Source organism: Zosterops lateralis (assembly GCF_965231275.1).
Source record: "Zosterops lateralis genome assembly, chromosome: 9".
NCBI classification, from domain to species: domain Eukaryota; kingdom Metazoa; phylum Chordata; class Aves; order Passeriformes; family Zosteropidae; genus Zosterops; species Zosterops lateralis.
Genome location: NC_139769.1, coordinates 16,734,244 through 16,760,458, shown reverse-complemented (window position 1 = coordinate 16,760,458; position 26,215 = coordinate 16,734,244). Strand labels below are relative to the sequence as shown.

The following is a 26,215-nucleotide window of genomic DNA, read 5'->3' as shown; positions in this document are numbered from 1 at the left end:
CTACCAACTCCTTTGAATTCATGCACTATGCCATTTAAAATATTTATTTAAATATGTGCATTTTTATGAAGGAAACAGTGGTCTTCATACAGCACAGACCCTCTGAAATCTTATATTTGAAGAAAAGGCAATTAAAAAATTTATTGGAAACTTCTAAACAAAACAAACCAAAATACAAAAATCAAATCTGGAAGAAACAGATGAAACAAGCTGCTCATATTAATAAGGCCCAAAGCAGATTCAGATTGAAACATTTTCTTTGAATGTAAGTATGTTTTTCTGTCAGTTAAAGTAGTGTTGGCACACATCACCTTTTGACACAACCATTCTGAATCTTTATTGTTGTAAAATGAAGTCACCATGGGGGACGGGGGGGAAAGAGAGGAATAGCTCTAATAGTGCATTCATCTTTAAATTTTTGATCAATGAGAACATTAAATGTCAAAAAGGAAGATAAAAGAGAGGGTGGAAACCCAGACTTTTCTTTCATGTCATCTAGTTTTTCTAACAATTCTAGAAAATACATGCTCAAAGTTCATTTTTAGAAAAGACATACATTTAAGTCTTGAAAAATTATTGTACTTGTGATTAAATCTAGATGATAAGTTAACGTATTTACCTCATTTTATCAGAAAGATTGCCTCAGTATCAAGAATTGCTCGTTCTTGACTGATGCAGTATTTCATTATGGTATGGAAACAACTCATCAAAAATAGATTTGGGGAACGGGTTGGAGTTCAGTTGCAAACAGCTGACACCTTAATGATGGGTTTCCAGTTCAAGAATTGTCCATTCCCCTTGAGGTGATGAACAGTCTTCAGATGAAAAGCTTGCCACTGTAATGCTTGCTGAGGAATCGTCCAGTGGAGACATGAGTTCAGTCCACCTACTGAATGTGTCAACTTGTGAGGTACCCTGAGGATTCGAACCATCTCGTGCCAGAAACAGTGTCTGATTGATAAGACATTGTGCTAAGTTAAGGTCTTCAGGAACAGAGTTTTTGAAATCTATATTTGAGTCCTGCTCAGATAACAATTGCCTGAGTAGAGTCCAGTCCTGTTCTGCAAACTGCTGATCTTCAAAATCCACCTCTAGAACTGCTGTTTCTGAATCCATCCTCTGCTCAATTGCTTCTCCAACATCCATCTCATATATTGGAGAAAGGGTTTTTGAAGGCCGATGTTCATACATGCAGGTTTGTGCCATTGTGTCATAATCATCTATGTCTCCTGAAATAATTCACAATACTGTACAATGTAAAAATTGTAGATGATCCTCCCCTCAGGGCTGTGTAGAGCAAAATTTAATTCATTCAGGAAGGACAATCCAATCAGGTTAAAAAAGGGGGGATGGAGGGTTATACAAAATTGACAAAAATTGAGGCATTTATTTCCTATATAAAAAACAAAGTATGATTTATAAATTAAGTTAAAGCAGCAATCACCACTGGTAATTAACAATAACCTCCATAATTAAGTTTCTGATACAGAAAATGACAATGTAAATATACACTTAATGCACATGAAATTTCTCATTTACTACATAAATTAAATTTAGACCAGGAGGTGCATAGAGGGAATTAATAGAGAATGATTACTGAATGGTGACTTAAGCTATGTCAGCTTAGAAGAGAATTAAAACCAAAATTGTTTATCCACAGGCTTATTTCTACACTGCACATGCAAGGGCAGCTGCAGGCAAGGGCAAGCAAACTTAAAAAAAATAGTACAACTTTTAATGTCTTCTTGTTCTGTGGTCTGGCTGAACATAGATCATCATCAGTGTTTCATTACTCTTCAATACACAATAGTTGTAATCAACACTATTGTATATTTTTGATGGGATAAACAGACTGAATTATTGATATAAAGAAGACAAAACACAAAACTAGACAAGTATTCATCTAGCTACATGAAACAAGTTAGAACTTTTTTGTATATATGCATCAGTTCTAAGTATAATCTCTCTTTTAGGAAATAAGCTTTTACTGGTAAAATTTAGAATTTTAGACATTTCATAAGCTCTAAAGCAGAATTCAAACCTACTCCCACTGGTGTATATGGCAAATATTCAGTTATATTCAGTGGGAGAATGATCCAAATTTGTATATAATATATAAATAAATAAATTACAACAATAATGCATATAGCTGTTCAGGTAAACAGTTCAGTGCGCTTTAGTTAAGGTTATTACTTTAGTTATTGCACATCCCATTCAGACATACTATATGTCGTCAAGCAGACAAAACAAATACTAAGATTCCATCAAAAGCTGATGCTGTCAATGTTAGATTGGATCAAAAATAACTCAAGTACAGACAACTGCATCCAATCTTTTAGCATTACATAAAATCTCTTTTCTTGTAGTCAAGTTTCTCATTGAACAGCAGGGTATTGACGGATATTTCAAACAGACAAGCATTCTCTACCCAAGTGAAATACTAAAAAATATTTAAATATAGTTTCAGCCAAAATTACTTCAGTTCAGGATTCAATCCCAGACAAATTGTCAAAGCTTTCCCTATTAATTTGGTTTTGAATGACTGAACGTTTCTATTTCTGTACATTACCTGGAAGTAAATCAGTATTAGCGCATTCAGTAGTTGCTGGTTGACTGTCTCTCACTTGACTTTCCTGAGTCAGCATCTGATTCTTACTGGCTTCTATAGGTTTTGCAGAGCTGCTCTTTTGCACATCAGAATTAGTTTCTCTCTGCTGAAGATCCAGATGACATGGTCTTTCTTGAGATTTTGCATCATTGTCTAAGTACTTATTGCACTGGTGAAATTCACTAACCACCTCAATCTTCATATTTACTTGCTGGTTTTCTCCTGGATGTGCACTATTTGCTGAATATACTTTCTCTGGGCAATTTTGCTCAGTCATTGAAGCACTTTGATTCTCCTTTCCTGGGATTTCAGTACTGTGAAGATGCAGGAGAGAACTTCCACTTTTATCCGATCTATTGTCTCTATCCTTGTGCTGTTTGCCATCCAGGAATCCATCTTCAGTTTCCAATGGGTATCTTGAATAAAATGTCTTTCCATGGTGCTCTTGAGAAACACTGTCAAATACTTCTGAAGGAGTAAGAGAATCTATTGAGTGTTGACGTGAAGTGTGAGTTTCCACTTTATCGTCAGCTCCCAATTCTTCACATTCATCTACTGAAAGTAAAACAGATCGTTTGAAATTTTTAGTTCTAGAAAACTCCTGACTTGCAGTGTCATTTTCTGTTGCATCCTCAAAAGCTAAATTATCAATTCCTTGGAACTGCTGAGTAGGAACATTTGTTGGGGGAAAGTTTTCTGCAACATTCTCTGCTTCAGATCTGTCATCTTCTGTTTCATCGGCAGAAGAAGAAACTTGGTCTGCTTCCTGAGTAAACTGTGCATTCCCAAAAGCAGAACTTTTGCTTTCTCTAGTAGTGGTCCGTGAACTCTCTTGATGGGACCAAATTTCAGGTCTTTTTCTTGGTATTTCATCATCACTTGTTGAATTAACACGGAAGAGATCAGAACCCTCTTTTTTCATTTTCACTTCTATTCTTAGGCTGCTATCATAAATTTTTAATTCCTCGGGTGTACTTGTGTCACTGCTGCTTCTTCCAAGAAAGTCATGACATAACATAGTACTGCATTTAGAAATCCCTCTTTCATTGGATCCCTCATCGTCCTGAGAGCCTCCAGCATCATAATCTTCTGATCTTGGTTTTATATCATCAGAGGATGTGGTTGCACTGCCAGTATCTGATTCAGGACTCTCTTTTGGATCTACAGCACCAGTATTCCAATGGTCCACAAAGGGAATTTCTGCATTTTCATGGTTTTCTGGCATTTCCATAGGCTCTATAAGCTCTGTGTAATTAGGTGAATATTTTTCTGTTATTTGTTCTGTGGAACATTCTGAAACATCATCTAAATCTGTTGTAACTGATTTATATTCAGTCAAGGCTGATGTATCGCACAGTTCATCAGCTGTAAGAAATCCTTCCACATGGATCTGAGGAGATGTTTCATCCTCTTTATTGGTTAGTTGGGAAAAGCTTGACAAGGCATTTTCACCATAGTTAAGACCTTTTTCAGAGTTTATTTTATCACTTTGTTCATTACAGACTTTTGTTGCTTTTGAATCTTTCCCCAGTTCTCCTAAAACAATAGCCTTTTCATTGGTTTCCTTGGAAAAGTCTGAATACCCATCATTGGAAGACTGTGCATGACAGTGCACAGCTGTATTACCATCTTTCTCTGGGTTGTCAATCTTTCTAATTCCAGTCTGATCTCCACAGATTTGTCTTGTTTCTGTGTCATTTTGTAGTGAAACATTCGGTTTATAAATAATTTCTTCTGCAATTTGAGGAGAAGGAGATTTGGATTGTATTTCGTATTGCACAGTTTCAGAAGAATCCGGTAATTTTTGTTTATTGGATTGACAAGACTCCAGCAATTTATTGTCACTGCCACTTTCTGTGGCAGGTTTTAGAGATTCATTTGCAGAATAGGATTCATTATTGTTGTGAAGCTGACCTGCCACGGCATCAGCTGTGTTTTTCTCAAGTTTCTGTCCTGAACCTCGGTGCTCAGGGGTGTGCATATTCTTCTGGACAACAGGAGAATCACTCCTTGAATTCTTTTGGGCAGAGGATTGAGATTTTAATACAGCTGTTTTCTGTTTTGGGTCTTTACTATTTGTAATCTCAGCATTCTTAGATGAAGCCAGAGTCTTAGCTGTTATTTTTGAAGCAGCTTTTGTTACAGGTGTTTGTGATTGTTTAATACTCTTCTTTTTAGCTGAAGAATGTTTTTCTGGGAGTGTTGTCTGAACCAGGTGTTGTAACACATTTTTTTCTTCATTATGTTTCGGAGACATTCCTGATTTCAGTGAATTTGGTGATTCCCCCTGAGGTCCTAACAAACAGTAAAAAAGACTATAAAGGTTGTACATGCCAATCACAGAGTATTTACCAGTTTTTTGTTAATGTTTATGTTAAGAAACAAATTACTCAACTTTTAACATAACTAAGGGGTTTAAGCCTTGTTAAAGAATTAAGATTTGAAGTAACAAAGAGTAGACAAAAATACCATCTTGGCATCTTTAAAGCAGTTCATAGAATATACATACAGGAATCACTTCAGCCTGTAACTGAAGTAGTCATCCCTGGAGCAGAAAGCAGCAACTCCCTAATAATGCATACAAACACTACACAGCAGCTTAGCACAGGAAGTGATGAGTACTGTATTCAATTTATATTGTAGAGGAAATGAACAGAGGCAGAAAATAATTACATTAGTTATAATGTCATTACAATACCAGAGTTAATGTCCCTGCTCAATCAGAAAATACTGCAAGATCTTTAATGAGCACAAATTGACAGAACCTGCGTCTTCTATATCACAGTGCATTTAAGATAATATAACTTGAATATTGGAGCTCCAGCCTTAACACTTTGTATGCTTCTAAAGCAGTGTTTCCTCCCTGTGTTTTTACAGTGTCATTTCCTACCCCTGCTATCAGTAGCTGTTGGAATCGAGTATTTGTTTGGGGGCCAGTATCAGTAACCCTACTGTGAGGGGGAATAGGAAAACACCAAAGTAGGGAGGCATATAGCAGTCTGCCATCCAGAGGCTTATTACAAATGCTCAACCTACAGAATTTCTGATGAGCTCAGTCATGGTTCCAAATGCAGAAGTGCAGGGGATCAGCAAATGGAAGACTCTGCAATGCAGATTAAACAAGCAGAAGAAAACACTGACTGGCACTGAAGATTGTATTTTGAAGTTGACACATTAATTTGCATTTTACAGTTTAGGATTGTCACCAAAAGTGAAACATGGAAAAACCCCAGAATTCTCCAGAAGATTTTTCCATGTAGTTGTGCTAAAAACCAAACAAACCTCAGAGCTTTGCATAACAGTGGCAGATCATTTAACTGCTGCATGAAACTTTACCTTGGTTCTTGGGAGAATTGGTAGGTGTGTTTTGAGTCTTTTGCTGTGCTGCAGAATTCGTACTCACATTCCCTTTTTTCTTTAGAACAGCTTGCACATTTTGCTCATTACACCCTTTTCCCGTTGGTTTTTTTGTCATACTGCAAAGAAATCATTACATCCATTATTTCCAGGCTTAGATCTAGCAATGTTTAATTATATTTAAACAATATAAGTGTTCTAATGTGCGCACATATATAAACATTGAAAATGCAACCTAAAAAGGAAACTTTTTGAAAATAAAAATTAAATATATATTTATATTTTTAATTTATATACAAACATGTATGTATAATGACCCATTTCACAATTTCACTTCAGCTGTCTCCTGTCCAGTTTAATCTAAACTATTCCAGAAAGTTTATAACACCTTGTGTAGTCATTAGCTGTTCCAGTATGCAGAATTCTGAATGACCATAACAATTTAAAAATGATTATCATGCAACAGTCCAACACAAAAGAAAAACCAATTTTATCTTTATGGCAATGTTGCCAATAGCTAATTCAAACTATTTGGCGAACAACATCCTACAGATATCCACTCTCAGAGTAAAAAAAACATATAATGGTAAATTTAATAGCTCATCTGAAACCTTCCCAAACTCATACAGTCATTCACACATCTATAAAGCAGCATATTGCTTTGTAACATACCTGCTTGTTGTGACATTAGCCTCAAGTTCAGTCTTTTTTTTTTTGGTGGTGACTCCATTTGACACCTTCACAGGTGCCTTTGTTTTCACTACTGTAAAGTAAATTCAAAGGTAATTACAGGGGGAAATGCATGTGAGTACTGAAAAAAATCTAATATATGAAGATTGGTCATTGAGAAGATCATACATGCTAAAGTTGTAAAATGTTTACTTTTTAGTTGGCTATTAATTGACCATAAAGTCAGTTTATACTTATTTACAGGAGAAGAATTTAACTTTTATCAATTTATAGTAGATTGTCTTAAAGCTTCCCTGGCTGGTTTTCAGTGTACAACCAGCCTGAGGCCAATCAGAAGAGGACTTTAAAGAAAGAATTATAAAAAATTACCAGTCTGTTTTTTCCCTTCCTCTACTGATTTTTCCTCTTTAGGTTCCTCTGTCTGTTCACCCACAGTCTGGATATCCATGTTTGAATTTGCTGACTTGCTGGAAGTTGCTGCCACTGTCACCAAGGAGGGAGATTCCTTCCCTGTGGTTTTTTTCAATGGCTTTGTTTTGTTCTGCATGCTTGAGGTTACTGTCAGCACTTTAGGTCTGGCACCTGCAATTTTTCCTTCATGATTCTTTAGTCCTTTGCTGCTTCCTGAATTTTTTTGTCCACTTGCAGATGATGTCTTTTCTATATCTTGCTTGGTAACCATGCTTTCAGCCTTCACATTTCCATTATTTTCTATTTTTGTCTTTATAACAGCTCTAGCCTTTGGCAAAGCAGCTTTTTCCCCAGGTTTGGAATCCTTACTAATTTTGGACACTAATTTTTTGCCATCTTTCCCCTTTACATCCTCATGCTTTGAAGTCTTATTAACACTGTTTCTATTGGTGGATGCATGTCCAGATGCTCCTAATCCATCAGATTTCATTTTATCCTGATTAGTGGAAGAATCTCCCCAGCAATCTTTCTTGCTGTGTTCTGCCCAGGAAGTATTCCTTATGCCAACAGATGCAGTAGTAGTTTTATTTAGCTAGGACAAAAAAAAAAAAAAAAAAAAAGGCATCTGAAAAAACACCAAATAAAACATTTGTAACACCAAACTATCCATAATCTGTAATTTCTGAAACACATCTACTTTTAAAGTAGTACATGAATCTAAAGTAATAAGATTCAACATTTAAATAAATTTTTAGATGTATGTATATACATACACACACACATTTTAGCTCAGTTTGCTGGCTTTCAAGAATATTAAAGTACTGCTCTATGTAGAGGAGACAGTCTGAGTTTCACTTTTACTTTGGACAAATTACTCTGTAATATTTACTTATTTATATTATTAGTGTCTGCTAAAGTAAGAAAAATTTTTGACTTATATGTGCATATTTTCCAAAAAGGAATAAAGACTATGCATTATTACAAACATAAAGCCAAAAATTATTTACAACACGTGATGGTTTTAACCATTACCAACAGCATATCCACACAGAAATGCCAATACTGATTCTCCCAGGTAAAGAGGAACTCAAACCTCTTAAGTTTCTTTTAAGGAGAATTAAGTGCATGAAAGAGAATCTTTGTGATACCAGTGTCAATGTATGCAAGACTGTCAAATCATGTGAAACCCATACTGTTCTTTTAGCAATTAATAACATAGTTTTGAGTGTGAGCCTCAATAGAAGAGCTGTTGAGGGCACTAATAAATATTTTTCAGAGCAGGGAATGTAACAGACTCAGTGTTGTGGTGGCTTGTAATAATAGCAGAGATTCATTAGCTCAGTAGCAAACCATTTGCTCTGGGAAACAGATGAGTTTCATTATGTAGCAAGAGAGGAATGTGAGGTTCTGAACACAAATTCCTGCCTTTTATTTGAGCTTATCTGTTTGAAAATGTCGCAGAACACAGTCTGAGTCCTAAGATGCTTCCAGTGGTCAACATTACTGATTCTGAAGAAACAGTTTACAAGAAGATACAGATTTTTAAAAAACAAGTTCCATTAAGCAATATGGAAAATAAGTATTAATTTAAAACAAATAATGAAAATAGTTTTGTTTGCAGTTATCTGAATGCTTTTACTCTGGATATAAATGTTTACCTGAGAACTGGTGAATACAGGTTTTTTGCCAAGTCTTCGGTCATCACCCTTGTCAAATGCAGCTGCAAAAAGAACAAGCAGTTTCTTCACTGTTTGGCAGGAAAGAAGGGGGACAGAAATCAAGCCAGCCCACTCAGTTAACAGCATGTGAAATCAGAAAGCACTTCTTTGAGTCCTGATTTACTCTAGGAAGGCTAATTTTGGTGACATGGCAAATGTTAAGTGGAAATACATGGTTTTATGTTTGGAACAAAAAATGTGGGATCTATAATGACATCACATGGCCATAAGCAAGTTACTTAACTCTTCTGTTTCCCCATGTCCATAGTAAGACTTTTGTTTACCCAAGCTCAATCCATTTAAAGCTCAGTGCACAGAGACCTTTGAAAGTGTACAAAATTTACAAAAGATACCCTCAGTTTTTAGAGTACTGATGGCTTTTAAGTGTATTGTTAATTAGAAGGTATTTATTTATACTATATAAAGAAAATACTAATTACATCAAAGTAAATTATATTAGTTTTCAAAACTGGCAAAGCCAAAATACCTAAATGTACACACTAAGGTCATAGTGCCTCTTTAGATGGCATGCAGCCTAATGTCATGAGAATTATCCCTGGGATTGTCATGTGGAGTTTCCAGGCAGTGAATGCCTTTTTTTTTTTCATCTGATGTACTCTGGGAGGAAAGCAGTTTTCAACAAAGCTTTTAAATCAATTGCACTTGTAGAATACAAAAGAGATATTTATAGACACTGTACAGACCCAGAATCGATAGGTTTCATTTGTGTCTGTATTCATATTTCAGCTGGAAAAAAGGTTTTGCAAAAAATATATTAAAAATCTAGGCATTCAGTGCCTCATGTTCTGAGGTACTATAGATGGAAGCATTTTTTGTATGTATAATAAAAAAAATTCTGCTGAATTCTCAGTAAAGATACTAAAAATAATTTTTATATAGGTCTCTGAAAATCACACAAAAGGTATGCTGAAAATGGCACCCCAGGGATCTAATCCTTTTTCTAGCAGTGACTCTGCATATTAATACATACCAATATATAAAGACAAAATCCTTATAAACTTGTGCCTAAGAAAACACAACACAGGTTGTAAATGAAAAAACCACAATATAATCTCTCTTATTTTGGTATTTTTCCTCCTCTATTATAGCCTTCTAAATCTATATAGGCTAAATTTCTAGGGGAAAAGCCACCACCAGAAATCTTTAAGATGAAAGTTGATCTAAGTTATCCTAGACATATTTTACCTGAGGATTAAAATTTGTCTACCAATATTGTACAATCACTTTGCCTGTAATTAAAACCAGATAATTTATACAAACATTTCAGCCTTTTCATACATAAAATATATGCAACTTCAGTCAGAATTTAACCTAAAAGAAAACAAAACAATTTTTGGCAAGATGGAGTTTGGAAAATTAAGACACACCTTGCTTTTAAATATTTTTTCCAATTGAAAGCACTAGTGTAAAGTAGCCAAAACATCATTCACAATAGAGACACAATCATCTTAAAAGTAAACCACCCCAAATCAGGACAACCCACCCTTTTTTCTAAAGCCAACTCCTCCGCTTCTGAAGGATTTTATAATCAAGAAGAAATCCTATCCCTGTTTTACAGAGTAGTATGAGATATTAGACTACATCCCTAAATCATGCTTAGAAAGACTGTCACTGCATCTTTCAGCATGCAATTGTAGAATAAAATTTTCATCTACCTCTAGGCATAAACATTTTTAAAACTATTATATCCTTGCTACTGATGTTTTTAATGAAAAGGATATAAAAATGTTAATGTCTCCTTTGAATCAAAAGTGATTTGAATTCAGAGAACTACTTAACATTCTTTTCTTTTACAACACTGTACTGTCAAAGCTAATATTAAACCATAACCTGAACTCCATCATCAGTTCCACATCCTCAGAATACTCGTGTACTTCAAAACAAAGGAGCATTCAGAACAAAAACTCCTTTTTGTTGGAAGTGCTGTCTGTTAAGATGTTGAGAGCACACCATGCAGCTCCTTAGGGGCTCTCTGCAGCAGCACACACAAGCTCACAATGCCAATCAGCCGAGGAGCTCAGCTATCTGCATTTGCTCACAGTGCACAGGATGAGCATTATGCAAGAGACGAGCAATATTTATACATCATGGAGAAAATGATAAAGGACAGAACGGAATTCACAGAACGGATAATCTGCTTTGTGCAAATTTAATTCATCCGCAGCTCTTATCTCCTTAAAAATGAGGCAGATCAGGTTTTTAATCCTACTGCAGTGTTTTCAGTAATTTAGAGAAGCTGTAAATAAGAACAGAATCCATCTGCATGATGGTGGGGGTGGGGGTTTTCTATCATATATACTCCTAAAAAGAAAAGCAGGGAAGACAGAAAACGACTTAATGATTTCCATGTTTGAAACTAGCTAAGCATGCCATCATGCTTCTATTCTAAAACACCACTTCAAAACACAAAGCAGCACAAATTTTGCTTTAATTTGTATCAGGCTCCACAATTCCATCTGCATTGTATCCACTAAACAGACTGCTAAAAGATTCCAATGCCGTTTGATGCCAGACATACCTGCTTGTATTTTCTGTTGATGGTCTGGCCTCATCAGCTTCCAGCCTTCTGTGTGACGAACAGCATAAAAAGACTGAACCAGGAAGACCCAGAGCTTATCACGCAGCGCCTGGATCTTGCACGTAAAACCCTGTGTTCAAGTAACAAATCAGCAGCTGGCGAGGGGCATATTGTCATAGCAACCAGTCATTATTCCTTTCAGAATCTACTTACTCCCTAAGCTAGATCAATGATGTCATCACTTATATTTTATAACGGTCTGGTAGATGGAGATGCTGTTTTTGAAGAATTATCGCCCACCACAGTGATTTTTTTCTATAGTTTAAAACCAACAAATTACAGCACTAGTAAACACTACATTGCTATCACTGCTCTTTTTTTCCTTTCCTTTTTTTTTTTTTTTAAATGAACCCCATAATAGCTCTTCACTGTCAGCTGTGTCACAACAAGGTCAAATACTCCAGGGAAAAATAATGAATTTGATTAAATTTTTATTGCTTTGACCAAGTAAATCTATAATAGCACCAGATTGCAGTAATTAATGTTTCATTTACTTTTTTATTCTTTTGTCATACTGTTTATGAATTGTTCCCAGAATTAGTCAACCACAGCTTAAATGTCATTATTTAGATTGTGTGAATATACATGGTATGTTACAGACATGGAGCCTGACATCTCCACCCAATCCAAAAAACACACGCTGGATTAAGTGGCAGTCCTTGCTTTAGAGGACAATTTTAAACAACAGCAAATGTACTTGTGACCTTCACAAAAAGCAAGGGCAGTATTTAGGGGAAGAAGAGAATAAGCTCTCTTCCCCTATAAGTTTTAGGTAATGCGACATTTTGCTAAGTTTTTCTCTTACCACAAATTTAAAGTGATAGAAAAGATCAATAGGGCAGTATTGCCTATAGGATTTACATTTGCAGTAATACACAGGAATTTTTGATTGCCAGGATGGGGTTTCGCTTTAAAGTAAACAACTGCCTACATTTTCTGTACTTCCCAAAGGACCTTGGATTTATGCAGATGCTTTTCTGTATGACCCCAGCTGCATGACTGAGCCATCTGAGCTCATACCATATCATCTGATTTGAACCATGAAACTGTACCAGAATAGTTTTTCTACAAACACTGCACACTGAAGAACCTACCATCTCCTTCACATTTGCAGAGTCCAACAACATATCCACTGCTACAAGAAGAAAGCAGCTATTTTCATTATTAATGTTTTTTTCAATTGCATTGGAAATTAGTTCTAGAAGCTCAGGTTTGCTGCTCATTGCCTGTGCCTGAGGAAACAACAAAAACGCAGTCATTTAAAACAAAAGCATGTACTTTGTATGCAAAAGCATTACTGGGCAGAGAGGATCTGCTATCAAGCTGTGCAGGAGGTATTACAAAGAAGCATCTTCTTTTGTATCCAATCCATCACCCCACCCCTCCCCAGGCCTCTAGCAAATTATCCTGAGGCCGTGCTCATTAACAGAAATTTTAGGAACAAGCACACTGTGATGAATTTACAGCCCCATGTAACTCTGGATGCAAAGACAAATTGTTTTACCATTTCCCTCTATTTTTTTCACTCCTCTGTCCATATTAAAAAACACATTTTGCAGGAGAAATTAACTGACTGAATGACTAGGTAAGTTCTCACCAGAACCTGCAGCATTGCCACATTCGTGCAATTCGCAAGACAAGTCAGTAGAAGTTTGAGTACACTGCTCATACTCATAATCTTGTAAATCCAGGCCGTTATCCCAGGGGTCTGAAAGCTTTTTTGAAGCTGATATCTATACTTTTTGCAACACAGAAACTATCCTACTAAATCAATTGGAACTTTTGCTTAACTGAAGCACATAAGTTGAATGTGGTATTAGCCCTGTGTAACAAAATATTTACATACTTTAAAACAAACCTGAAAAAACCCACTCCCCAAGAATCTTAGCACTTTCTGAGTTGTTGTTTTTTTTTTTGAGTTTTTTTTGTTGGTTTTTTTTTCCCCCATAGAACTGTACTTCAAAGCAAAAGTTGAAACTATTTTTGTAATTTAGCAACCTGAACTTTCCAAAACGTGATATAATTCAATTTGTCTGGAAGCACATAAGAACTTGAGGGCTCTTTTACCTGCAACAAAACAGAGAAGCCTTCACTTTGTACTACTTGTAGGAAGTTTTTAACAATGAAGGTTACACATTCCTCATGTAGCTGTGATGCCAAGGCCACAGCTGTCTCTGTCCATTTCACTCGGGGAAGGCTATTGATCAGCCGGTCACTCTCCATCAAACGGAAAGCAGCATTCTTGTGGTTCTTGAAACAGAAACAGAAATTAGCCTGCTGCCAAGCAATTACCTAAAGAATTGCTCATTGTAAAATAGCTTCTGTCCAGCTCTTACTGAGCTTTTACACAAGGATCCAATCATGCCATTATTTCCTTTATTTAAATAAATTTTGGGGTTTATAATTCTTAGTATTATATGTGCCTTTGAAACTAAAGCAGGAAAAGAAATCTCTATTGGTTCTGTTTTGCCTGAAGTTAGGTAGTAAAGTTTTCAATAGCTTTTATTATATTTTTTCAACTGTGTCATTACACACTGCAGTCCTGAAGAAAATAAGGCAAACATTAGCTGGAGAAGCTGAATAGAGAAAAAGATCATAGGTCACTGAAAGATGCAATAAATTCTTGAATAAAACTGCTAAGTTGAGGTTTTAGGTGAGTGTGGATGGCCTAGCATGCAGGATACAGAGAAAACCTTTTCATAATTATGAATCCTTTTGCTTTAAAGGAGTCAGACAACAAATATTTGTCTTCCCAGATGGAGTTTTAACTGAACTTACCCTCTTTGTAGTCTTAAATTTCTCAAAGAAAAGTAACTGTTATGTTTCTAGTTACATTTCAAACATGTAAACAGATTTGCTAATATTTATTATCCTGGTCTGTGTCTTTAGTTCTTCCATGCATTGCATCAGCACAGTACCTGAGGGCAACTTCTATGGGTTAATACATAGCCCATAGAAAAGAACTGGAATTTATGGTTATCCACATTAGAATGGCCTCAAAGCTCTATTCAATGTGACCTAGCAGGACACTGATAAATTATGCAGTTAACACTTGAAAAAGCAACAGTCCAGATAAATATTTGACACAAAAACCCCTACTGCAAATTCAGATCACTATCACAATTGTCCTGTGTGAGTTAGAAAGCAGATGTACCTTCTTTGTGTGTATTGTACTTAAAAGATAAAATCCAACCATCCATTGTTAAAATGTACTTTAAAAATTATTTTACTCATATCTGGGAAAACTCAGTTTGCTTCTTTGCAGATCACATAAATTAAGAATTACATATATGCTTATGGTTTAATTTTGCTCCCACTGGACTCAATTACAAGCTTTTTGAATTGTCTTGAATTCAACCCCTGCTCACAAGGCAATAAGCATTGACTCCCATTAGACACTTCCAGTGAAATATAAAATGCCTTCATTGACTTCTAATTAAATCAGCATTTTGTAGAAGTGTTTATAACTGAATTTTACTAATCTTACTGTACTTTTCTCCTTACCATTTTAAAGTGAAGTCCACTTTAATTATCTAAACTCCCAGTAATTTTCTTGCATGAAGTTGAGACATCAGGGATAGGCACACATAAAGCACCTGAACAGTGCTTTAAATGGCACTCCCATTTTAATGTTTCTGTGTTCATCATTGTGGTTTCCCAGGGATTTTCCCATCAACAATCTCCTTTTCTTTGCACCTTTTTTTTTTTTTTTTCTCTAAAGGGCTGTCACATTAACTAGGTTTTACATTTCCAGCATCAGTAAATGAAAGGATCAGCAGAGTCATACTGTTTAACTGGGTGTAACTGTTGGAAGTTTTACAGCAGAGAACTCTAGCAGCAGAGTAAAAGGACTGTAAATCATACAGTAGCCCCTGCAAAATTAATGTCACACCTTTTCTTCTTCATCCCTCAATCAGGCTTAAAGCATTTTTGCAGATTGTGAAAAACTCCCCAGGGAATTCCACAAGTTTTTTGAATGGTTGTCTTAAATGCCAAAATGAATGCTCACCAGAACCATTCTCTGGGCAGAAGAGGCTTTTGCTTTATTGTTTAATTTTGTAACTCTAGATGCTTTCAGACTTCAGTCCATAAAATACCAATGAATCTTTCAAAGACACACCAACACAAATTTTAAATCATTAATATGGGAACCAGAATGCACTTTAGTCCAAACTGCAAACACCTTCCAGAGAAGCTGGGTACACAACAGGGGCAGTACCAAGTTCCACAGTGCCATAATTGTCCTGCAAACACTGGCAAGGTAGCACATATATTTCAACACAAACTGTAATCACAGCATCTTTATATACTAGAATAGGCAGAGGGAAAGGAAGGCCTGAACATTTATCTTTCAGCTTCCCAGTGTTGCACAAGGGCCTAGAGAAGAACTTACAACTGTGTCTCCATGTGCTCATAGCTGCAGTACACACCTGAGGTAGTTTAGTGGTGAGTAGTGGTTTAACTGTAAACAGATGTAGATCAGAATAAACTGATCTATATCTGAAAATGTTACTTAAAACTCTCCACCAATTTTATACAATGTATGATATCCATTGCTATGTGTGTATTCTAGGAACAACTCAGTAGCCTGGTACAATATAGTGGCAGAACGCATGAGATACTAGACATAATCTTGAGGTATTATAGCTGCCATTTTTATTCTGTTAGATTTATGCATTGTGGTAGAACTGTTCAGATTTAAAACTATGGATATTCTCAAGCTTCTCTTGATCACAGAATCACAGCTGAGCTAAAAGGTATCCCCACAGAACGTCAAGCCCAACTCCTGGCCCTGCCCAGCACCATCCCCAAGAGTGCCTGAGAGCATTGTCCAAACACTTCTTGACCTCTGTCAGGTTGGTGCTGTGACCACTGCCCTGGGGCGCTGCTCCAGTGCCCAAACACTCTCTGGGGGAAGAACCTTTACCTATTATCAAACCTAAAGGCATGGAGCTCTGAAATCTCTCTCTGAATTTTGTAGGCTTTCATCCGAATATGCACAGTTGCAGCTGCCACTCCTAACTGACCTGCTTGCCTCAGCACTTTAAGAACTTCATCACAAAAGTCCTTAAAAAACCAGTTCCAAGAAAGCTCCACAGTCCTTTCAGCAAGGGGTAGTTCTTGGCCAGAACCATTCAATCGTGCAACTCTTGAACCAGTGCTATGTTTGACAGTGTGCATGGCCACACCAGAGCTATTTAGTTTGGGTAACACAGTAACAGACATGGGGACCAAGACTTAAGCATGAAATATATAAGATGTCACATATTTAGTTGTCAGTTGTGTGCTAGAACCAAAGCCATGCTGTGACTGTTACCTGAGCTAGTTAGATTACATTTTGTCTGTGACAATCCACATTACAGCTACATACATAGACAGTCACGTTTGGTAGCAACTCTACAGATTTACCTTTATTTCTACATACTTTTCATATATCTGTTACAATTCAGTGTATTTACAGGCTGACTACTTGACCAAAGTTCTGTTAACAGTTCAAATCAGTTACCTTAAGTCAGCTCTGAGCATAGTTTTATACAGAAATACAATTAGAAAATAATTAAATTTAAGCAGGTCTAAATTGGACAAAATAAATATGGATATTATACTGCTGCTTTATTTTTGTAAAGAGCCTGCCTGTAAACAAATAGCTTGTGATCCCTCATAGCCAGTGACCACCTGAGGTCTGAAAAAAACAGAAGTCAATTTTTTCCAAATTAGAATACAGGCAAAGATAAAAAGGCAATCACAAATGAGGTATGCCACCACATAACACAAAAATTGATACAGTCATTTCCCATTCCTCACTATCCAAGTATATAATCAGAGAATCATAGGATGGGCTGGGTTGAAAGAGACCTTACAGGCCCTCTAATCCCAGCCTCCCTGGAGGCAGGGACACTTTCCACTAGACCAAGTTTCTCAGAGCCCCATCCAGTCTGGCCTTGAACACTTCCATAATGTTGCATTATGATGCCACAGTTGTGTTTAATAAATGTATTTTCTATTATTATGGTGGATTTGGATGTGAAGATCGCTAGACTGTGTGTCATGAAGCATAACAATGACATTTCACATCAAAATAGTTTTTAAAATTGTTATTTTAATTGGACCTTTTACATAGTATAAATGTACTACAGATTTAAGATACTGTATTTATTATCTCTTAAATTACATTGTACAGCTAAATAAGGAAACAATTTACATTGCTCTATTTTTATACAAAGCACACTACTTACCAAAGAGTTAATCAACATAACAAGACAATTGTTCTGAAGTTCAGTAGGTAAATTGGCAAAGCTTTTCTCTGAAAAACATCTTGCAAAATGTTTTCCTACCCATCTGTTGAAAAGAGAGCCATTCTTAGGTAAGGAAGATGAAAAATGTTCTATCTTCACTTGTTAGCATAAGTGATACCTCTAAAGTATTGTGAAGAAAAAACGTTTAAAATGTAAACATTTCATATGCCAAAATAGACCCTACCTTGCAAAATAAAATTACTTCAACAGAAAGCAGATAAATTGAAAACAATTTTATTTTACTTACTTCATGCAAGCAGCATATAGGTTTTCCACTCCCAATGAATGAGCAATAGCCATGCATTCTAGTACAGGTTGCTGTTTGCCAGGAACAGGCTAGAGTTGTTAGAAAATCATCACAGTTATTGTACATTTTGATTTGCAGAAACCACACAGAAGTACAAAATCTTCAGTTCAAAGATTCAGAAGTAATGTCAGCTGCCAAGGTACTTAAGTTTGTTTACCTTTATGTAGTCCTCTATTTCCACATGTCAGTAAAGTAGGATTCAGCCTCATAAGCCTAATGCATGAACATGCTCAACTCTAAGCAAGTGTATGTTTTTAAACCAATTTTAATTGAACATATTTTTTTCTAAATATATGCCCATGAAAAAAGATATGCAAATATACAACATTTCCACATGCCCACCAAGAACAGTTACATTTACAATAGCACATATTAAACTATACTCAAAAATTGAATTAATCACATGGAATATTTCTTTTAATTAGCTCTTTCCAAGTGTCTATAAATAGCTGGATGGTATCATAGGCCTTACTCCCACCATCTATCCCAGATCCACACCTGAGAACAAGGACTGGTGTCTTCAGCCAACACCTTGACCACATAGGTCTTCTGTATCTTATCACTATGATTTAATGTTATATGTTGAAATTCTCAGACTCTATAGCTCACAAAGTAGCATGAGAAGTGACGTACCTTTTGGAAAAAATTGCAGTAATCTCTTTTCAAAATGTAGATAGCTACTTCTTTTAGTCCATCCAGCCCATACATGTCTGCAATGCCCAACATGCGACTAAAGAGAAAGCAGGAGTGACAGGAATGAAAAAATCCTTGTGATATCTGCATTTTCCTTACAGGATAATTTACATGCTAACTTCACCTCTTGGTTCAGTCAGAACTTACATTGAGAACCAAGTGTGACACTTGCTAAAGTATAATCTTCAAAACAGAAACATATCTTGACCTAATAATAATCTCCCAGCCATCGAGTTCAGCCTGTATAAAAACAAGCCTCAGTCACTAGCTGAGAAACTGCTTAGAAGATTCTCAGTTTCTCTATTTTAAGGATAGCAAATGAAAAAAATATTTGTGCCAGTGGAGTTCTGGAATTTTGTAGGTTTTTTCCCAAAGATTACATAAAGTGTGATTGATGACATTCTTAAAAAGCAGAGTGAGCAAACTATAAATTAGTTTAAATAATAATCAATATAATAATTTCATTTTATATATCAATTCATTAGCTAAACACTGATATTGGGATAGATTATTAATATTTCCATATTTTTAGGAAATTGTAGCATTTTAAGGTTTAGTGGCAGAGTTCATCACCTAATATATAAATGGTTTCAGACAATAATTCACAAATTTCAGAAATTACTTTACTAATACAGGATTATGTATTAAACTGTGATTAAAAACTATCCCTGAAGAAAATGCCAACATTTACAATGGTTCCTATATATCATCTTTCATGGATCTAAGACTAACTACTTAGCCTTCTCATCACCTTGAGTGATTATTAGAAAATAAATTAAAAATATTAACTTTTATAAACTATCACCCATTGTACATATTATTCTGAAAACTAAAAGGAAGGTACAGGCAAATTGGGAATTATTCTGATATAAAACATCACATCTCCTCATGGAGTATTCCAAAACCAGCTGGCACACCTTTTCCAGTAGCTGTCAAATAAATAATATTTCTTCAACAGCTTTATTTTTTTTTAGTTTTCCTTTTGACTTTTAACTGAGAAAATACAGAACAAGCAAACAAACACAAACTAAAATTAAAAAATAATAAAATTTGACATATACCCAACATCAACTTCATCTGGGAAGTCCAAAATAGCTCCATATATAAAATGCAAGATGACATTCATTTCTGCATGGCTTATTCTGCAAAAAAGAAGAATGGAAAAATAGAAATAGAGACATGCCCATAATAAAATGCAGCACATTTCTTAGCCAAAGGAAGTTGGTCAGAAAGCTGATATATCATCCAGCTGCTCTGTGAATGGAAGGCAAATGGCCTGGCAAAATCAAAGCAATAAGATTTTGCAATGCAAAACTATCTAAATGGATGATATTTGGGGTGAATTTAGCTACTCGATGGACGTGGTGAAACTTTCTAACACTTTAGATCTTTAAAAATAAGTAATAAGCAGACTAATAACTATAATGTTTAACTATTATAACTATAATACTAATAACTATATTGTTTATGCTGATAATATGGAAGGATTTTTTCATCATTGCCAAACTCTTTACTAGCAGTAAATCGACTATTAAGTAACTATATATATATCAAAATTGTTTTATTATAATTACTCTAAGTCTTTATTTATATGTTTATGTTTTTGCAACACTAAAAATACATTTAGTAATTTTATTACAATGCTAAGTGGAAATGTTATTCACAATATTTAGAAAGTCTTTATCCAGATAAAGGAAGCTGGTAGTCCTACACAGCAGTGTTTGCAGCCTTTCACAGTCCCAGCATCTTAATGCAGAAAGGCACAGAATGCCTCAGTGATGGATATGATCTGAACAACATTTTCTTTTGCTTGTGCACATACATTTTTGTGTGCAATCTTCAGTACCCACAAGTGCTGTTGCATTAGTGTAAACAGAATATTCATGCAGAACTAAAACCCTTTAAAACATTAGACATGTTTAACCAATTGACATTGATGACTTAAAAGCAAAAGGGAAAAAAACCCCAGCGTTGCAACGTGCAAAGAAGCAAAATCAGCACAGCTGTCTCCCTGTATAGCAGTACACACAACAGACATAAAGTCAGCAAGAAGGAGTTTCCCCACAGTCTTGACAGCTGTTACCTTAAGAAGAATTTTCATTATTTCAGAGTAAGCCGTATGTACTTCATTTATAAATGTTGTAGAAGACAGCACAGAAACCAGCACTAAGCAGAAAAGTGAACTGGAAAAGGTAAAATTATGCATATGACTCATAATAACAGAAATGAGACATTGGCATGAGAATAGTTTCATATAAGGATTCAGAACTTCTCAGGAAAATGTCTCTACTGAGAAATAAGGATGAAAATTTCTTAACCACAGAAAAATCAATTACAGAGAGAGAAGTGTAAAAACCAGAGTAATTGGTGACTATCAGCCTCTAAAACACTATAAAAACTAAGGAATAAATCAAATTGCAAATATATTATTTTATAAGGATTTCAAAGTTATAGCCAAATCAACCTATAACCTTTCTGATTTTGCAGCAGTATTATTACACTGACAGGAACTTAAAATGAACATTCAAGAAAGTATCACTTGGCCAAGAAATTTTATATTAACACAAGGCAGTTTGCAGCACTGTAAGGTACACAGTTCTTTCTGAAGAAAACTCAGTCAGTCAACTTTTTTTCATGCCTGAAAAAAGCCAACATGTACATGGATCAGTACTCCTTTGCTTTTAAAAAATTGAATGTATTTCAATAGAGTTTTCTGATTCTGAAAAGAACTAACCTGGCAGTCCCCAGCTTATCTATGAAGTCTTAAGTGACAGCTCCACTATTCTCACACAGAAAGCCATGGTGAGCAAGCCCACTAGATCAAATTCCTTTAGTATATGCTGCTGGAATATCATAATTAAACACTATTTAGGAAATGTTATTTATCTTTACATTGTAAATATATTTATTGTACAAATAAGTATGAAAATTACATTGTTCAGACACTCACAGTATTTTTCATGACATGTACAACAAGAACTGAAAGAAAAGAATTCTCAAGTAGATTGTGAATATTAAAACATACTCTACACAAAAGGATTAGTGCCCTTCTGCTGATGAAAAAGACTTTTCTGAATCATCTGACAATATTAACAAATACATTACACACAGAGTTTCATCCTGAAGTCAAAACAGTACCCAGGAAATGTATCAGGCTGGAGAAAAGTGTCAAGGCATATTAATCTTTAGCGCTCTGTACACGGCACAGTTGTTACATATTTGCAGCGATTGTAAATTGCCTACCTTTGCTCCCACATGACTTGCAGAGACAACACTTACCCTTGAAGAGTGATGTGCTCTTGAGAGCTCTCAGCCCAACTTCCACTCAGCATAGCAGCAAAGTAACTAGATCTGGCACATAAAATGGCCCTGAGAGAGAAAAAGTAAACATTATTCCACTACATACAAATATTCATGATGAGACTCTTTGATAACGTTGACTTAAATCTTTGCCCTTTATGCATTAAGGTGTCAGCTGTGTACTGCATGCCTTTTCTCCCAGTATGTTTGGAATTTCAAAATATGCTACAGAAAAAAAACCAAACAGTACTCTATAAATTTTTCAGTTAAAGCTTGTTTTTAATATGACTTTGAGATTCACAAAGAGGAAATCTATTACCACAAGCATCCTCTTTTTATTTAAAATTTCATATTTATTTCTTCTGTTTTATTTAGCAAATAAGAGTAAATAAAAGAGTTATTAAAGAGTTTATACAGCCCCATTATAATTAATTATATCCTAAACATCTTAAATTCTTCTTATATTATAAAACGTGTATTTATCAAATTGATAAGTATGTAAGGTCTCGTATTCAGAATTTTCTATCCATCAAAAGCCAAACAAAACTTGCTATTAACATATGCTGGGACAATATGATGTGTTTTTATGACAAGAGCTATCAGTTACTTCTGTTTACACTTACTGCCCTTTTATATTTAAAAGGCATAACTGGCCATAACAGGGCTAATTCAATTTACTTCCACAAAAGACAGTAAAGAAACCCCAGAGCTGTAGTTTGTAGCTCAATGTCTCTACCAGTACCAGTCTTCAAAATAACAGGTAAGAAGACCTTTGCAACAGGACTCTTAAGGTGGAGGTGCAGTGGCAGAGAAGAAGACAAGATGGTGGATGAAAACTGCTTTGTGATTTCAGTATTCCAGATCTACTCCAATTATGGTGTTAGCCTTTATGTATCTTATCTGGCTTACTACAGCCACAGATAATATTCTCATACATAGAACATTTTCATGAAATTTGCTAAGCTTCCTATTATTTATAAAATTAGGTTATGTCATGTATTTCCTGTGGCAGAAAAAGCAAAATGTTATACTAGGCATGAGAATCTTTTCTGTTACATGTATTTGCTGTCTCTTAAAATGTTTCTGAGTGCTCTCATTTTGCGTAGGAAGAAGCATGAAGAGTACTATTTATGGTCTCTTTTCTAGTCATTTTATATTCTGTATTCTCTCATCTCTCTTCCCTCCTCCTGCTTCAGAAATCTCAATAGTTTAAATTAGAAACTTCTCGCACATTCCTCCTGTGAGTCATCCAGCAAAAATAATAACAACAAAGCTTTTACTGAACATTTCATATCTCATTGAACTACATCCACATGTAAATGGGTATTACATCCTAACTTGAAGTATATGAAATTCTGGGTATACACACTATCTTTTTTATAAGATACAATAACACAATACCATAGAGATATAGAATACACTTATCTCCAGTTTTTTCTTCCGTTCCAAATAAATTTTAGTAATGAAGAGTAATCAATCAACTTCAAGGGCATAGTTAGAGTGGATATTTCAAAGACTCATTTTAAATAAGACAGGTACTCAACAGAATATGGACAAGTATGCAGTGCCTAAATTTAGATTTTATCAGCATATATTTATAAAATATATGGAGACAGCAAATTACTTTGAAATAACTTCATCTGTGCTTTCCTACAGTAATGGTTAGTGCCAAACAAATCTGACTTGCTTCATGCAGAGCTCTGTAAGAATGAAACACTAGGAAGACATAAACCAGCAACTGGAAGTTCACAGGACTTCATGAGGAAGTACGGAATACTGACACAAGTGGTGGGAGACTCTGGGGGCCTAACCTGTCTCCTGTTTGAGAACTCAAAAAAACCCCCCTTTCAGTAATTAAATCATTCTGGTTCTTTTACCACAATGATATTGGAAGTTCCATTGCCCTTATAGCTCCTACTGTTCACATGACACAGTGCTAAAATGAGCTCAAGTCCTGTGCCTGTTTCAGAACATCCTTGTTTTCTCTATGATTTACTGCCTTTTTTTTTGATGCTAGTTAAACTAGATACATAGCTCCAGGCAGTAAGCGGCCTAAATTAAAGAAGCTCTGCTGATAGAAGCTCTTTGTTGCATTATTTTTTCTGCATTAAAGCATTTGTTTCTCAAACTTATGTATCTGAGAATGCATAATGTAGACCAGAAGAAACAAACATTCTTTACTACACTTCATTCCGAAAATGTAGCATATATCCAAATACCCACAAAATTATGACATACCTTCTATACAGATATTGTAATGTCAGTAATAAACACCCCTCAGTTTTGTGTTGAGAAAGTACTAAAAGTAATGGAGAGTTTTTATAGTTCCTCAGTTACTTAATATACTTAAAAGGAACAAAATCCAGGCTGTCTAGTTTGCTATCTCATGTGCACAGGGACTTATATCAAAGGTACAAGGAATGGGACTGACACTTATTTGCCTTCCCAAGCCACAGGAGCACAATAAGCCAAAGTTCTTAAACGGTCTTGGACTTTTGATCTAGGAAAAGCTCCTGACAATCTTTGCATCTACATAACTGAAGTAGTGAAAGTAAAACCAGATTTTGTATGCACAGATTATGAAGAGCTGAAACAAAAATTACTACTCAAGAAATTTTCTGCCTATACGAAAATTTTATTCAGCATTAAGAACTGAATAGTTTAGTAGTAGATTTTTCATTTTCTTTACAGAGCACAGATTATTTTTTATTATTTTGTGTTTCATAAATATAAGTTAGGAAAAAAAATCTACAAGTATTTCCATGAGTATATACTCAATATATGAGTTTACAGTGGCAATCTTAGAATGGCTAAAAGTGCAGTTGTTTTCAAAATAGTTGCTGTTGATGATAAATTATATTCATTAGTATCAAAGTACAGCCACTCCACACATAAGACCTAAAAGTTGTAACAATTCAGAGATAGGGAACAGCACTTCCTCCAGATACATAATAATAGCAGAATTTTATACCAGATGGTTATTGATTGAAAATCTTTTTACTGTAAATACTTATGTACCTGTGAGCTTGAAAATCTTTGCCTTCTACACAAATATTAATATCTGGACAACAGCACTTCTTGTAGAGCATCAGTAAGTCTTCTCCTAACACAGATGCAGTTTCTACTTTGGAATTACCTGCATATAGGGAGAAAAAACTGTTTTCACTTAGTCAGGTGTACAAGAGACTACTGACATTGCACAGACAAATATTTGAAAATAATCTGTCATAATTACATTTTTTATTACTGCATATTCAAACTAAGTTTTTCCTTGAAAAGTTTTCCAAACTTTGCTTTTTACTTCTTATTTTACTTCTTATTCAGAAACTTGACTAATGTTCCCTATGTGGTATCTACAGAAGAAGTGTCACAGTTACTCTTCCATAAGATTAAGCACCCAGTTCATTTTTTTCTGCAGAGGTCACAAGCCTCTACACCCAAGAGGAGCAGCCCCTGAGGAAGTCTAGAGTCATGCCATGCTATAGGCTCCCACCTGAACACATCTGCTGACACAGCTGTAGCAGCCAGCACCTCTGGGGAAGATGCAGTTAAACATTCCCTTATGTTATTTCATTCAGAGCTGTAGTATGGAATATTCTGAAAGGTTCCAGTACCCTCATAAAACAACAGTGGAAGCAGTGCAATTTGCTAGGAAAGGAAAACAAGGGAGACACTCTGCTGTGTGGAAGTCCCACATGGTGAGGAATAGAACTCACTATTCTAGGAAAAAGACAGGACATGGTGATGACCATGCCTGATGCCTGGCAATTCCAGATTTATTACAGCACACATTGGCTGGGAACTGTGCCTCCCTAACTTCTGCAGCCATTCATTTCTTTATAGGGTGAGACAAGGAGGTGGGCCATAGAAAAGAATATCCATGACAGCTGTGCTGTAGCAGTAGTGTTAATTTTGCCTGCATTTTTACAACTGTAGAACTATTTGAACAATTAAACACAAAAAGAGAAAAAAAATGTAATTCCAAACCTACCTGCAGTGGCTTTGTTGCTTTCTGCATCAATGACTGCTTCTGGAATTTCTTCCTCAATACCAGACAGACAAACAACTTCTTTCTGCACAGCTCCACTTGGAGTATTCTGATCATCTGGTGTTCTTTTGCTTTGCCCAAGACAATTTACATTTTTTTGAGCCTTCTGAAGAGTAGTAGTGTTGCTTTCTTGTATTTTCCTCATAAACAGCTCCTCAATTTCTTTAATATTTATATCAGATGAATAC

General features: G+C 35.4%; 1 protein-coding gene across 1 annotated transcript; it reads right to left on the bottom strand.

Moving 5' to 3' along the window:
- Positions 1-132: 132 nt before the first annotated feature.
- Positions 133-26,215, bottom strand: BTBD8 (BTB domain containing 8). Its single transcript, XM_083867239.1, has 16 exons — positions 25,971-26,215; positions 24,998-25,115; positions 21,959-22,048; positions 19,741-19,821; positions 18,620-18,716; positions 17,927-18,015; positions 17,620-17,722; positions 13,451-13,633; positions 12,478-12,615; positions 11,324-11,453; positions 8,725-8,786; positions 7,025-7,658; positions 6,638-6,728; positions 5,945-6,084; positions 2,570-4,903; positions 133-1,229 (listed from the first exon to the last, which is right to left on the bottom strand). Exons 1-16 carry the CDS (start codon positions 26,170-26,172, stop codon positions 760-762), a joined length of 4,962 nt encoding a protein of 1,653 aa, XP_083723365.1. The 5' UTR covers positions 26,173-26,215; the 3' UTR covers positions 133-759.

What these genes read in the sequence shown, in the direction of transcription:
- BTBD8 (XM_083867239.1), bottom strand. Translation starts at nt 26,172, where the DNA reads ATGAGGAAAATACAAGAAAGCAACACTACTACTCTTCAGAAGGCTCAA. An exon ending in CTATATGCTGCTTGCATGAA is followed by an intron (nt 17,723 to 17,926) that starts GTAAGTAAAATA and finishes TCTTTTCAACAG; the next exon opens with ATGGGTAGGAAAACATTTTG. An exon ending in GGAAGGGAAAAAACAGACTG is followed by an intron (nt 6,729 to 7,024) that starts GTAATTTTTTAT and finishes TTTACTTTACAG; the next exon opens with TAGTGAAAACAAAGGCACCT.